General features: G+C 43.1%; 2 protein-coding genes across 5 annotated transcripts in view; both read left to right on the forward strand.

The window, feature by feature from the left end:
- ube2d1a (ubiquitin-conjugating enzyme E2D 1a) overlaps positions 1–4,818 on the forward strand; it is a 9,197-nt gene extending 4,379 nt beyond the window's left edge. The window contains exons 4-7 of the mRNA XM_017477218.2: positions 182–259; positions 1,976–2,081; positions 3,026–3,119; positions 4,117–4,818. Coding sequence (XP_017332707.1) covers positions 182–259; positions 1,976–2,081; positions 3,026–3,119; positions 4,117–4,162 — 324 coding nt within the window. The 3' untranslated portion in view covers positions 4,163–4,818. The remainder of the gene's footprint in view (positions 1–181; positions 260–1,975; positions 2,082–3,025; positions 3,120–4,116) is intronic.
- Positions 4,819–7,658: 2,840 nt separating this feature from the next.
- bicc1a (BicC family RNA binding protein 1a) overlaps positions 7,659–15,000 on the forward strand; it is a 51,870-nt gene continuing 44,528 nt past the window's right edge. For 2 of the 4 annotated variants that reach the window (XR_008396996.1, XM_053682685.1), the window contains exon 1: positions 7,659–8,131. Coding sequence is in view for 3 of the 4 variants with exons in the window: in XM_053682685.1 (XP_053538660.1) it covers positions 7,939–8,131 (193 nt within the window). In the remaining variant the exon portion in view is untranslated. The remainder of the gene's footprint in view (positions 8,132–15,000) is intronic. The other 2 variants (XM_053682684.1, XM_053682686.1) reach the window with 1 other exon arrangement.

Here is a 15,000-nt window from a genome sequence, read left to right on the forward strand (position 1 = left end):
TACTTATTTGTATGCCTGTTAGTCTTCTGTGTGTTTGTTTGTTTATTTATTCCTGTGTGTAGTTCTTATAAATGCATATATTTTATAATATATAAATACAATTGCAGCACTTCTAGATAAGATGGACAAAAATTCTAGGAATTTCCAAACGCCTCATGTTTCGTCTTTTCTCCTCTCTCAGGGTGACAGTCCGTATCAGGGCGGGGTTTTCTTCCTGACTATTCACTTCCCAACAGACTACCCCTTTAAACCACCGAAGGTGAGTCAGAGCGACGCGTTACGTGAGCGTGCAAGTGTGCGTCGTCCATCACTGGTATCACTAGTAACTTTCGCTTTCTGCTTGTCTGAGTGATTTCGTTGCGGTCGTGTAAATGACGCACACGTTCATGCTTTTGTTCCAAAGAACCGATCTCATTGCGTCATTTTTCCTGATGCGATCGATGGCCCTAAACACGAGACGATGGTTTAGTTTCTCGCTGGAGATACAAGGCTGATATAGCTAACAAGTAAGGGTAGTTTATAGCTACCGGTTTAGCATTGTGCAAACTGACCGTCTAAATCAGAGGTATTCGGCTAAGATTCACGAGCGTCTTGTTGATAAAATGGTGACCCTGGTTACCTTTTAATGCTTAACTCTGACCAGTGAGTTCGTGGCTATAAATAAATGCGACTTATGACTAGCGCCGTGAACTTTGAACAGATGAGATGTCTTTTGAGGTGATGTGTGTGTGTGTGTGTATATATATGTATATAATATATATTTGGTTTGGGAAACTACACAAGCACATCTTTTTCGAACCGCTGCTCACGATTGGCTGGTGTCGCTGTGATTGACAGGTGAGAGAGCATGCCATCCCTCTATCCACACAGAACGGCCAATTTTGCTCTCTTGACTATCCGCGCACTATCTCCTCCACGCACACAAGCTCACAGACACCCGTGATTGGCTAACGGGTGATTCTACTCCATTGGCTCAGCCATGGGATTCACGCTCACGATCCGTTACGCCACTCGAGAACCCGTGACGTTTTATTTTTAACTTGTGGACAAAACACACACGTCCCTGTCCAATTTTACTATTTGAATAATTAGAAGTAAACGACCAAGTATAACATTTTCGTCTCGTTTGTTTAATCGCGTTCTCGTCGTCTAATTTTCGGACAAATCTGAGGATGTTTTAGTTCATGTTTACGCCGTGAGAGAGAATTTCTAAAGGGGTCACAAACTTTCAAGCACCACCGTGTGTCGTCACTTCACTAAACAGATCTGAAAACCTTTGAAATGGCTTTCTCGCCGAGCCATTTTCAGGTAAATAATAAATAGCAAGCTGTAACAGAGGATCTCGTATACACTCCTACAGTTGTGTTTTGTTTTTTTTTTTCTTTTTGTTTTTGTTTTTCTTTTCCCTTCTCCTGCAGTCCGAGTGCTCGGTGAATGTTTGTGCCGGTACACATTTGGCCTCCAGTTGATGTGGTTTCTGACGCTATGTGCATGACACACTGTTCTAAACACAAACAAAAGGATTACATGGAGATAAAACAGGCGTAGCAGCCTGACACGTTGCATCACTTGCTTCACCAAACAGTCTTTCTTGTGTATCGGTAAATGTGAGCATCACGCACTGTTCGTTAGAAGAAAATATTGTTTCAGTTTGTTTATTTGACTTAATGCAGACTTATTCTGCTGTTTTATTCAACCAATTATGGTACAATTATGGTATTACTGAGCCTTTTAAAGAAGGCATGCACAATGCTAAACTATTTCCTCGAAGTGGCCCTTACTTGTTAGAAACGTTAGCCTTCTAACTAAAAAAAAAAAAAAACAGTATAAGAATTGCTTAAATTGTATTTGTCCTTTCTTTAAACATCGGTTTCAGAGTGTCAGTCAGTCGATGCTTTATCCGAGGTTCCTGAACACGATTCTCTGTTTTGTTTTGTTTTGTTTTGTTTTTTTTGGGGGGGGGTTTATTTTGCAGGTTGCCTTCACAACAAAAATTTACCATCCAAACATCAACAGTAACGGCAGCATCTGTCTGGACATCCTGCGCTCTCAGTGGAGTCCTGCGCTCACCGTGTCTAAAGGTACCAGCTGTAACCCGACATACTCTAGAACTAGAACCGGCCCGAACGGAACCGGCGGAGCCACTTGGGGATGTGTGTTTTGTTTTGTTTTTGTTTTTGTTTTTAATTGCATGATTAGGATATAAGTAACACAGAAATAAAACGAGATCCATAAATGAACAAAATGAGTCGCGCTTCTTAAGTCTTCATCGCACAGACGACTTGCAAAAAAAACAAAAAAAAAACCACGACGCAAGTCAAAGGTCGCCTAAATCCGACGAAAAAGAGAGGACCTGGCAACCCTGTCTGCAACACTGAAAGTGTAAAATTTTCAGATTGTCCAGAGTACCGTGGGTATCGTTGGGTACTGCCTTTCCCGTTATAATCTAGTAGACATTTTTCATGCTCCCAGGTGTCGCTAAATGCAAACCAGCTGCGTCAGGAACCCGCTTTGCACTCTACAGGTGATCAGCATACGTACCCGAGTATAAACAAAATCAGCAAAGTAAATCTAGTGGACAATTTCAGTTCGGTCTGGGTCGGGCAATCATTTGGGGTAAATTTTGTGGGCGGTTTGTGGTTCTAGTGGTAGAGCGGGTTGTCCACCAATCGTAGGGTTGGCGGTTCGATTCCCGGCCCATGTGACTCCACATACCGAAGTGTCCTTGGGCAAGACACTGAACCCCAAGTTGCTCCCGATGGCAAGTTAGCGCCTTGCATGGCAGCTCTGCTACCGTGTGTGTGTGTGTGTGTGTGAATGGGTGAATGAGAACCAGTGTAAAGTGCTTTGGATAAAAGCGCTATATAAGTGCAAACCATTTAACGTTGCCAAAAGATTAATAAACGATGCCCAGTGTATTATTATTATTATTATTATTATTATTATTATTATTATTAGTAGTAGTAGTAGTAGTAGTAGTATTTAGTATGAATGAGTAACACTCTTCGTTCAAACTGTCTTTCAGTGTTGTTATCCATATGCTCACTACTGTGTGACCCGAACCCAGACGACCCTTTAGTTCCAGACATCGCACACATCTACAAATCAGATAAAGACAAGTATGTAACCTTTTTTTTTCTTCTTTTCCCTCCCCCATTTTAATTTGCGATTACTTTCACGACAGATTGATATCTGTGAACGTTTCCCTTTAAAAGACTGCTGTTCTGTCGTTTGGTTACTAATTGAGCTGCATGTTCAATAAGCTAGTAATGTTACTTGTTAATGTTCGGGACAACGGTCAGGGAGTCATACTTTTGCAAATGCCATTATTACTGTTCTTTTTTTTTTTTTTTTTTTTTTTTTTTTTTTTTTTTTTTTTTTTTCCTTTCTTTCTTCAAAGTTCAAATATAAAGTCCTGCAAATGTTAATACGCAGTTACATGTTATTTGGGAAATAGTTTCGGGGCGGGGCTGCCAGAACGTTCGCGTTCAACTGTATTTTCCACGTCTTCGCGTCCCGAAGCGTTCACACCACAGCAACTTATCAACGCTAACGTCATTTATTTATCAAAGAGCAAAATTTCGAAAGAATCTGTTTTATAGTTACTTTTAACGTTGTGGAACATCCTGTTATGGTTTGGTGGTAGCAGCTATAGCAAACTCCCCCTCCCCCCACAATCATCATCCCCCGCCCCCTTACGAATGTACAAAGCGCTGACACTGGAGACTCCTTCCATGTAAATGTTAAATAAACATCTCGGGGGAGGGGGGAAACAGTTCAATATCAACAATATATTTAACTTCATATCAGACTATAAGGTTTAGATTACGTGGAGTGTCCACCGGTGAACTACTGAAATGATCTTGTTACTATGGAGACTACTGTCCGAGCTCCAGTCCTAGAAAACGAATTCCAACCAATCAGAATGGAGAATTCCTCAGCGCTGTGGTGTCAGTGCCAGTAGTGGGGTATAATTCGAGTAGTAGCGTTGTGATGAGGCGTAAAGACGTTTTAGGATTATACAGGTCTAATAAAAGGCTTTCTCTCACAGTCAGGGGATTCCTAGGAGCTGATTTGGGTTCATGTTTAATCTTTGTCGCCCTTTCTTTGTCTCAGATATAACAGAATGGCCCGAGAGTGGACTCAGAAATACGCCATGTAACTCGCTCCGGTTCCACCAGCAGGACTCAGCAGGACGGTTGCACGTGGACGATTAATGAGGACGTACTGTACCACCTTTTATCCAAAACCGGTGGACTGTTTTTGGTTCCCCCCTCACCCTCCCCCCCGTTTTTTTTCCCTTTACAGAGGAAAACCCATAGCTGAAACTGAATCGCCGAAACGTTACGCTTCCGTTTACAGAACCCCGATGGAACAAGGAAAGGTTATCAGGCTACTGCTGATGAGAGTCTCAGAGTAGCCACAACAAATAATGATGATAAATATTAGCATTTGTTACCGGTACACATTGTTTTTCTCTTTTAGATATTTTATTGTATCATATTAAAACATGTTCTGGAGCTATTTTTATTTTTGAATTAAAGACATCATGGGAAAGTTTTTTTTTTTTTGTTGTTTTTTGTTTTGTTTTGTTGATGCTGTGTGTGAACTAACAAGCAGGTTGTGTTCTTTTAGATGGTTATTAAAGATTTAATGTGTGTTAGGGGTATGATGGTATACTGTGATGAAGGAATCTGGAATAATTATTCTGTTACCGTTAAACTATACTGGTATACATGACCCCGCGGGGAAAAAAACTAAACAAAGTGTTGTAAAACCAGGTTGCAAGGTGAAAATAAAAAGAAAACTGTATTTCTACCTTGTTTCGATAAACGTCCAGTTTTCCTCAAAACATCAGATTTCTTGCACTTGCTCGAAATGTATACGATCGAGCCGATGCTGCGTTCGAGTCGTGTCGGAAAGATGGCGTTCACGAGTCGAACACGTGTGAACACCTCCGCAAAGTCGGAATTACGAGTCGGGAAACTCTAGTTTCCGAGTCGGGGGGCGCGTCAGTAAGGAAACATGGTGGAATCGACGGATGCAACGTCTGTAGTCGACGGTAAATTTGTTTAATTGAACGTGTTTGAAAATTGACGCTGATTTCGGGTGTTTGTGGTTTTTTTATTTAAAATAAAACGAGCTAATCGCCTGCACAAAACATGACACATTGTACAATTATGATCTAATATTTATTGATAAAGTTTACAGCGGCTTCGTAAATTGGTTTAAAAAAGGCAACAAACACGCCTGGTGAGCATTCTTTGTTCGTCATTTTTTATTAGAAGTAGAGTTAAAAAAAAGAAAAAGAAAAAAAAAACACCTTGCTGTATTTTTTTTTTTTTTTTGGAGATAATTAAGAAAATGTACACCGGCGTCTTGCGACTTGTGACTTAAAGTGATTGATTATGGCTTCCCAGCTCGTAAATACGAACTTCCCAGGAGGACTAGGACGCACAATAAGGCTTGTTTAGAGTAACAGTGGTTCTCAACTTGGATGGCACGCTCTCCTGGGGGGTGCGGAGAAATCGGAAGGGGGGCACAAATTGTTTTCAAGAAGAAGAAAAAAAACACAGACAGGGCATTATTTGGGTACTCGGTGTGTTTTATTGCTTTTCAAATAGAATGTGTATAAATGAAAAACCCCGCGTTCCCTCTCCCTCTGTATTTTCTTCTTGCTGGGGAGAGGCGGAGCTTATCCTGCCTTTTATCTAGCCGTCAGTGCAGACCAGTATGCCAACTTAGCGACTTTTTGGACAAACCTTAGCGACTTTCCAAATATCACCCGTACTGTCCTGCAAGCGCGAGGTCTTTCTTTCCCGCTGCACTCTCGCCTCTCTCCGCGTCTGCTCCGTTCAGTGAGGGGCCTAGAGCCGGAGATTTAACGCTGTCGTGGATAACGAGACGCGCCCGTCGTCCCGATTTACATCACTCACATGCGATGTTTTTAGAACGCAAGACGAATGGAATGCGACATGTTTTACATGTAAAATAGTCCGCGTTATTACAGCCTAGTTCTCTCCTTCAAAGTAGTTCTGGTGTTCAGAATCATTTTAGATCAATCATGTTCCAAATCCGTCCGTAATATAGTTTAATAAAAGTCATCAAAGTTATTTTTAAAAAAATCAAAAAAGTTAAGTACTTAAAGAAAAATATAATCTAAAAACAGATTATAGATTAGGGGTGTGTGGGTGTGTGTGTGTATATATATATATATATATATACACGCACACCTAATCTATATTCTGTTTTTCATAGATAGATAGATGATCATTATAAATGGTCTCCAGTGTTGGGGGGCATGCCACATGATACGGGAGGCTTGGGGGGGCTTTAGTTACAAAAGGTTGAGAACTTCTGGAATGACACGTTTTCACTGGAGCTACTTAAATATCTCACTTAAAATCTAAGACTAATATTTATGCAATGTGTTATTTAATAAAGATAACGCGTATAACTGTTGATATGGTTTCTGTAAGAAGTTTATTTAGCGTTTTATGGAAGGAGTCTCCAGTGTCAGCGTTTTGCAACGGTCCGTAAGTTTTCCACCGTGTTAAAGTCCTCAGGACAGAGGGTTTCTCAGTAACGTGATGATCTGTAACTTAATGCGAGACGAAACGAGAGAGGCTGGTGAGGGATATAGAGTATAACGTAAGTGATAACAGGAACTAACTTGTTTCGCAGACGTAGAATATTAACTAACGACGTTAAATAAAAGTAGAAGTGGGTAAAAAGTACAACGTGCCATTCTTGACGTTCAATTCAATTTTATTTGTATAGCGCTTTTAACAGTGGACGTTGTCTCAAAGCAGCTTTACAGAAACATATAAACACAGGATAGAGATTTTAAGTGTGTGAATTTATCCCTATTGAGCGAGACGGTGGTGACGGTGGTGAGGAAAAACTCCCTGAGATGATATGAGGAAGAAACCTTGAGAGGAACCGGACTCAGAAGGGAACCCGTAATCATCTGGGTAACGACGGATAGTGTGAACGTAAAAGAACGGTCATTATGGTTTTTACATGAAGTCTGTTTTGTTGAACTGATCCACTGTTCACTAAAGGAGACCTGAGTGTAAAACTGCACGTGGTAATCGTAGTCCCGAGGCCATCGCAGCAACCGTCGTCCCAGCAACCACAGCGAGAACGTCCATGTGGAATCGAGGTCCAAAACCATTTCCATGGTACTTCAAGCGACACCATCCTCGGCAATCTCCAGGCTGCACCGCTTGGCGTCATCCTCAGTCGCGGAATGTAGCCTCCAGCTGATGAGAGCTCCATCCAGAGGTAGGGCATCAGCATGGATATAAAAAAAATAAAAGCCTTCACAGAAGACCGGAGGTTATTATAACAGCAAGAGGGGAATAAATCTGGAACGGGATATTTAACAAAGCACATATGTGACGGTTAGGTATTTCACATACTTTTGGCCATATAGTGTAACTCTTACAATGATGAAGTTGTTTTCAGTCTTTCAGAGGATCTTTACATTTGGGGTGAACCAGGTTTTAAAACTGAGATACTGCTAACGAGAAACGTGCTATATGAGCTCAAGAACCTCATATCTGAAGGGTTTTCCCAGGCCACTACATATGTATTATGGTTGTGCGCATGCGCGCGTTACTTCAGCGATGAACTCCAAAAAAAAAAAGACTGGGTTAAATGTGGGCGTGGCGATGGATAAAAAGTGGGCGGGGATTCCATTCTTCTGGCATGAAAGAAGTCAGGGATGTTCTCCCGTTAAAAAAAAAGAAAAGAAAAGAAAAAACAAGTTTGAGAGATGGGTCAGTGTGAGAAGGGATGAGTTAAAGAAAGAAAGAAAGGAAAGCTGTACTGGAATGTTTCATCTTTTTGTTATATGAAATTTTTAAAAAAAAAAATCCCAGTCTCAAAGTGAGTTTCGGGACTTTGTGTCTTCAGCGGTGGTTTCGGAGCGACATGGCCGCCCAGCGCGTCCCCCTGAGCGGCTGCTCTCAGCACTCTGACCCGGGCTCGAACAGCGAGCGGAGCGCTGATTCCCCTCTGCCCGCCTCGGAGAGCGACTCGAGCGGCCACGTGTCCCCGCCCAACCCGGACTGGACCGAGGAGCGGTTCCGTGTGGACCGAAAAAGACTAGAAACCCTGTTATTAGGTAGGTTTTTTATTGGCTTTAGTTGGTTATCAACATGAAGGTGACTTTTTCCTCCCATAATAAGTATAATAATATCATACTAATTTTCTTCTCACTTCTAAGTGTAACTTGGTCATTTGTTATTTTTATTTATTTATTTATTTTCCAGCAGAAGGTTACTTGTATTTGCTTTGTCTGTGGTTAAAACTAATTTATAGGACTTTATATGGTCCTCCAAAGCGTTTGCTTCATAAAATGTTTTTAAAATGTTCATATTTTTACCTGTTATTTAGGTATGAACAACAACAACAACAACAACACATCTGCTTGCTTTCTCCAGAGCTTGTTTTCTCTCCCTTTTTCATATTGAATTGTTTTCAATTTATTCTAACAGATGTTGCCTTTCACCTCAAGTGTATCTACCTCGTGTGATACCCAACACCAGTTCAGTGTTCATTAGCAATTTTGTAAAACAGCCAGTGGTTGTTTTCACTTTTAAAACAACAAAACACCCACTAGGTCCAATTCACGTCCCCTTGAAATCAAAATCGAAGTTTTTGTGGCTTTTACTATGATTACGTGCGCCTAAAAAACGACGACGTTTGCGTTTAGAAGATGTACGCGTTCAAAACGTACGGTCTCTGTCTACCACCGATACGGATCGACGGGTTTGCTTTTACCTCATTCTGCACTTCAGATTCTCTCTGTCCAATCGAATGCTGTCTAGAGTCTGAAGTGTCCCGCCCTCCCGACGTTATAGAAATCGTATCGGCAAGCACGGGTCGTAAATGCGTCTCCGGCTGTCTCGGACGCACGCGTTCTAGCCGTAAGTCGGTTGAGAAAGGAGTGACTTGAATTCGTTCACTTCGAAGACGGCGGTATCGGTGCTGTCGAGAAGCTGTCATGTACGGCTTATTTGACGGTCCCAGCCGTGCTGGGGCTTGAACTTCTGACCTTCTGACCATTAACCCAGAGCCTTTAACCACTGAGCCACCACTGCCCCAGGGTTAGTTGTAGTTATCCATCCATCCATTTTCCATACTGTTTATCGATTCCCACCGTGGCCCTGTGTGTGTGGAGTTTGCGTGTTCTCCCCGTGCTGCGGGGGTTTCCTCCGGGTACTCCGGTTTCCTCCCCCAGTCCAAAGACATGCATGGTAGGCCGATTGGCGTGTCCAAAGTGTCCGTAGTGTATGAATGGGTGTGTGAGTGTGTATGTGATTGTGCCCTGCGATGGATTGGCACCCTGTCCAGGGTGTACCCCGCCTTGTGCCCGATGCTCCCTGGGATAGACTCCAGGTTCCCTGTGACCCTGAAAAGGATAAAGCGGTATAGAAGATGGATGGATGGAGGTGTTTATGAAAGGAGTCTCCAGTGTCAGCGCTTTGTAACAATCAGAGGTAAAGCTGTAACTTTAATTTTTTCAACATGGGACTTCCAGACTCAGTAACATGACAAGCTAAGTTGTTTTTGTTTGTTTGTTTTGTTTGTTTTTGTTTTTTTGGTCTTAATATCTTCAAGAGATCAAGAAAGAGGGGCTGGTGAGGGAACGCCTGTTTGTAACCGCTATAACAACTGATAATAGGATCAGACTTGTTTTGTGGACGTTGCAGTGTAAGAATAGACGGATAAAAAAACTGAAACGTTCGTTAATAAATGAAAATTGTAACGGTTGAGCAATTGCCGTGGTATGAGCGGAATGAAACACCGTCTTCGAAATGCTGTCTTTGAAAAAGAACGAACTTCACTGTAGTAACAGTAACCGCTCATTTGCGTCAAGACATATTACACCTCGCCGTCGAGGTTTGATTGGTTATTTTCTTATTTCAGCATGCCATGGGGTGTTTTTTCTTGACACGGTACATGACTCAATGGACGTACCTTACAGATGTAGTACAGATGTTAATGCAACCAAGGGTTTTGTTTCTTATCAGGACGCCAGAGTTTTTACATTGTTTTACAGTGTTTTACATCACGGCGTTTCTGACCTGCACGTCACTGTTCTCCTGTGTTCGTTCAGCATACACGAGTGGTGTGGTGGCAGAGCGAGTAGCAACACTTCCTTACATCGCCAGGGTTCCCCGGTTTGATCCTGAGCTCGGGTTACTGTCTCCGACTGCGTTTACACGGACAGCGGTAATCTGATTATGGACCTTATTCTGAATAAGACAGTATTCTGATTAACGTGAGTCGCTTTTAGAACATTCCTTTCATGTTCCCGTTCGTGTTATAGAACAGAGATGGATTAACGTCACACGTCATTACGTCTCCACGTCACGCCACACCGTTCCCTCCAGAATTTCACGTATCGACACAGAGTTGGTCTTCGTTATGGAACCGTATACAGTTTTGGGTGTTTTAATTTTTAATTTTACGAAAGCTTCGAGTGCGGTTAATTATTCGTCGTGCTGTACGTCCGAATAGACGACTGCTTGAAGCCGTGGGCTGCGTCCCAAACCGCGTACTTGCCTACTATATAGTAGCTGAGATGCATGTCTTTCTCCGACTATATAGTAGGTAAGTACGCGGTTTGGGACGCAGCCGTGCTCTCTCGTTTGCCGTCGAACGGTCGAGCGCTGCCATGCGTGTACGTGTCCTGTCGCACAATGCGGTGAAAACTCTCACACGGCGTTAATAGCGTGATTAAGGTGTGTACGTGTCTGTAACGCACGCCGATAATGCTACTAAAACAGGAATACTCCACACGTCTTAATTCCGTTTGTGTTTACTTCGAGTATGACTTTAATCAGATTAAGGTCATCAGTAATCTCTGTTTACATGCTAGTTTCTTAATCCGAGTATCGTCTTAAGCTGTCAGTAGGAGTGACGGAACCGATCAAGAAACGTTACCTAATGCGTTCGGGTGCATAAATTTTGTTCCCGCTCGCCGTTGAGTCCCTGAGCGATGCTCGCTCTGCCTCTGTGGCCTTAACGTGTTTGATTTATTGATGGATATGTTGATATTTCTGAGATATCACTGGTTTTCGTGATATCACTTGCTAACATGCTAATGTTTTTATTGAACAATTGCAGACTTTGAATCAACTGATTTGACGTTAAAATAAAAATAAAACAAGACGTTCAGCTTTCGTCCTGAATCTTTAAAATGATGCCTGTCACGAAGCCGTGAGCTGGCCCTCGAATTCGAACCGAATTACAGCTGGAAAACTGAACACAGCGCACACGCTCGAACAGCCGAAGACACATCGAACGGCCATGCTTGCTGATTTTCTCTCGCCCGACGACGGCAACTTCGGCAGGGCGATTTTATATAACGCTGGGGGCGGGACACTTCCGATTCTAGAGAGCGTTTGATTGGATAGAATCTCATGAGAATCTGAAGTGCAGAACGATGTCAGCGATACTCTAAATTGCGAATCTTCGTCATCGTTTTGGCGCCCTCTAGCGGATGGATAACTTTAAGGCGAACACATTCGTACTAAAAGACGCGAAACGTCCGTTTTGATTTCACGGGGACTTCAAACAGTATGTTTTTACAGCTTCGCTTCTGTTATGCCGGCAGTCTCTTAGCCGGCTGTATAACGTATCGCGAGACGATACTTTCTGTCGTATCGTCCCCCTACAGGCGACAGGAACTGTGAAGAGAAAACAGTGTTTTAGCTTCCTTCTGACTTTAGTATACAGCGATGCCAGAATTTTCCTTCGAAATTTCCATTTCTATTGGGACAAGTTTTGGTTTTTTTACACAAACGGGTGGTTTTGTATGTATTCTATCGCTAGCTTGTACGGATATCGTTGTGTGTGTTTGTGGATATCGCGTGAACCTGGCGCTAACCATGACAACCGGCAGTAAAGTACAGATAGGAACCCCCAAACAAAGACCAAAGTAGAACGATTTGAGAGACACGATGGGAAAAACCGCTGCCGGGTTTAGCCCCGCCCACTCAAAACGATGTTGGGTAGTGGATACATGGGGAGGTCCAGAATGGCAGGTGATAAAATCTATTTTCTGAGATCATGTAGCAGAAGCTCGCTAGCATTACACGGTTGCAGCTAGCGGCACGCTATCCTATATCGATACCGACGTGATTCCGACTCACGAGGAAAATAAGTTCGCCTCCTCAACGCCTCGAGATAACGGTTTAGAAAAATATAAATATAAAACCCGTGGCCTTTTCGGATCTCCGAGGGAAAAACGCGCAAAGAGTACTAAAGAGTTCTAACAGGAGCGCATTTTAAATAAAGTTTCATTTAATTCTTCATTTTCAGAACAGTCGGAGTTCTCACATTGTTGTTTTTTTGTGTGTTTGTGAAACCCATAGTGGCGGATATTATAGTTGAGCGGTGTGTTTTTGTTTTGTTGTTGTTGTTGTTGTTGTTTTTCTCGGACCTCACGTGGGTCAGCGGTGTTTCTCAGGACTTCGATGGAGCTTTTTGATGATGCGGGTCGAGTCGCCACCGCTCTCCTCAATGACCATCCGGCTGCTGTTTGCATTGGCCGGACACTCTGCCGTGTGGATTCGAGGAGTGTGTGTGTGTGCTGTGATTGGTCAGGTGGGATAATGGAGGCATTGTGAAAGGAGGCATGTGTGTTTTGATGTAGGAGAGGGAACAGCTGACCTTTTTCAGGACCTGAGGGTGCTGGGGAAGGAACGTCCTATAACAGCATGCTAACGTAGAGATGGCGAAAATCCATCTCGCTTCAACAAGGATGTGTTTTTAAAAAAAATATATATTTTGAAAGCACCGTACAGATATCAGAGACCATACCCGATTGGAGATGTCTACTCGGAAAGGAATTCTGGGTCATTTTAGCTGGAATCTGATTAAATAACTAACGTGAAGTCTGCTTAGGTTTAATTAACGTCGTTGTTGCTTAAACACGCCTCGTGTGCGTGTGTTCTGATGACGCTCATAACACGTACGGTGCACAAGACAAGCGTATTACCCTTTAGTGTTTGCTTTGTGTACATGTATGTGCCTGGCTGTTCGCTATTGCACATCTGTATGCACATTGTGTGTGTGTGTGTGTGTGTGTGTGTTGTGGAAACAGGAAGTGAGTTCAGTTTAGGGAATGTGCTCCTTACTCCCACTCAGTTGGCCAGACGAACGTAGCTGACGTGGACCGTTTTGTGCGAGAAGCGCGTTCAGTCATCTGCACAGCCGACGATCGGCGGGTATTTAAAGCACAATGACACGAACGGTTTATTATCCAGTTTAAAAAAAAAAACAAAACCCTCAGCGGTTCTCAGAATACGATCTGTTTGCGAGGATGTCGAGGGATGACGTCATAGCGACGGTGATGAATATCGGGCACGGTGTCCGTGCTGCGTCCGGGTCAATCCATCTGGAGTGTATTTACAATCTGGAAGTGCTTAAATGCATAGTTTCACTTTGAAATTTGCACTTTATTGCCTAACGGGAGGAAAACCAGAGTGACTGACGCCAGAGCTGAGACGATTCACGTTTACTCACCGCCAAAGTGCTTCACGCAGAAAGTCTTCAATGACGTTTAAATGTTTTAGAGGTCTGCGACTGGTTTCGGAACGGTCGTCGTGCCACGGGGTCTTGAGGAGAGTTTTCGCTTGAAGGCAGTGCACAGAAGCGCAGAGAGCCAATCAGAATGCAGCGTTCAGGGTCGTTCAGTAAAGTGTACAAACGATATGGGATGCTCCGTATCGTGGTGCGGAGCTGCCGAAGCCGAGGCGATACGAGCCAAGAGTTCTGGCTGTCGTAAAACCGGTTTGTGCGTAAATCCGTCCGTCTGCCGGATTCCGCGTGCAGGATTTCAGAGTTGTCGTTTGGTTCTTTTTTTTTTTTGTTTTTTTGTGGTTTTCGTTGCTGAAAAATGTCACTTTGTTACGGCTTTTTTTTCAAAAATTTGCGACACGACTCGCGGGGTTTTTTGTGCTTTTTTTTTTTTTTTGAGGGGAAAACGACTTGGATCGCACGGAATTGTCTTCCACGGCGATGTCTGTTTTTGTTTTAAACGAGACCTTCCACGCACGTGAATCGGAGAATCGCGCGCCGTGATGAAGTCCCGTGACGCGTCTCGGGCCAGGTCTGCAGAAAAAGCGCCTCCGGATGTTGCAGAGTGAGCTTGATTCTGTGTTCATTCCTGTGATCGCAAAATTGAGAAATCCTGGAGGGGCTGACTACTACATAATTCTGCGTGCGAGTGCGTGCGAGTGCGTGCGAGTGCGTGCGAGTGTGTGCGCATGCGAGTGCGTGTGAGAATAATTCCTGTTTTCACACTTGAAGACCATCATGTTCCAGGTTTCTCTGCGTGTTTACTTGTTCTAGGATCTTGAACTCGTCTCTACTCGGAACCATCTGTGAACCTGTGCCAGGATTCCACGTGGAACTTTTCCGGGTTCTCCCGGAGAAACACCCGAGTTCCGTTCCTGTAGGATTTTAGACGTGACCTTTTATTTTGAATAAGAGTGTACGAGCGTAGCAACTCCTGAGCGATATGACGATATAAAGTCAATGTCATGATAAATCAAGTCACCACACACTTTTCTGTTTTTTTTTAAAAAAACTATTAAATATCTTCAAACTCTTTCAATTATTATTATTATTTATTTATTTATTTATTTATTTGAAAAAAACATCGGACGCCACTGTATCGCTGGAAGTTTGTGAGCAGGAAACATGTACTGCGCGGCACGATCATGTGCTGTAGAGATGCTGTGATACGACACCATCATCACGTCGCTCGGATGTAAGTGTAGCGGATTGGGTTCTCAAACAGGAAGTACCGTTGCGTGAAAGCGTGCTTGTCGTCGTCGCCGTATGTCCTAGAGTTATCGAGTATCAGTATTAGGGCCGGGCTAGTATCGGATCGAAACCATCCAGAGACACCGACGTGATTAGTTTATATATTATCAGAGATTATATTCCTTTTAATATCATTGTTTTTAGAGATCT

The sequence above is a fragment of the Ictalurus punctatus genome, chromosome 9 (assembly GCF_001660625.3).
Source record: "Ictalurus punctatus breed USDA103 chromosome 9, Coco_2.0, whole genome shotgun sequence".
NCBI classification, from domain to species: domain Eukaryota; kingdom Metazoa; phylum Chordata; class Actinopteri; order Siluriformes; family Ictaluridae; genus Ictalurus; species Ictalurus punctatus.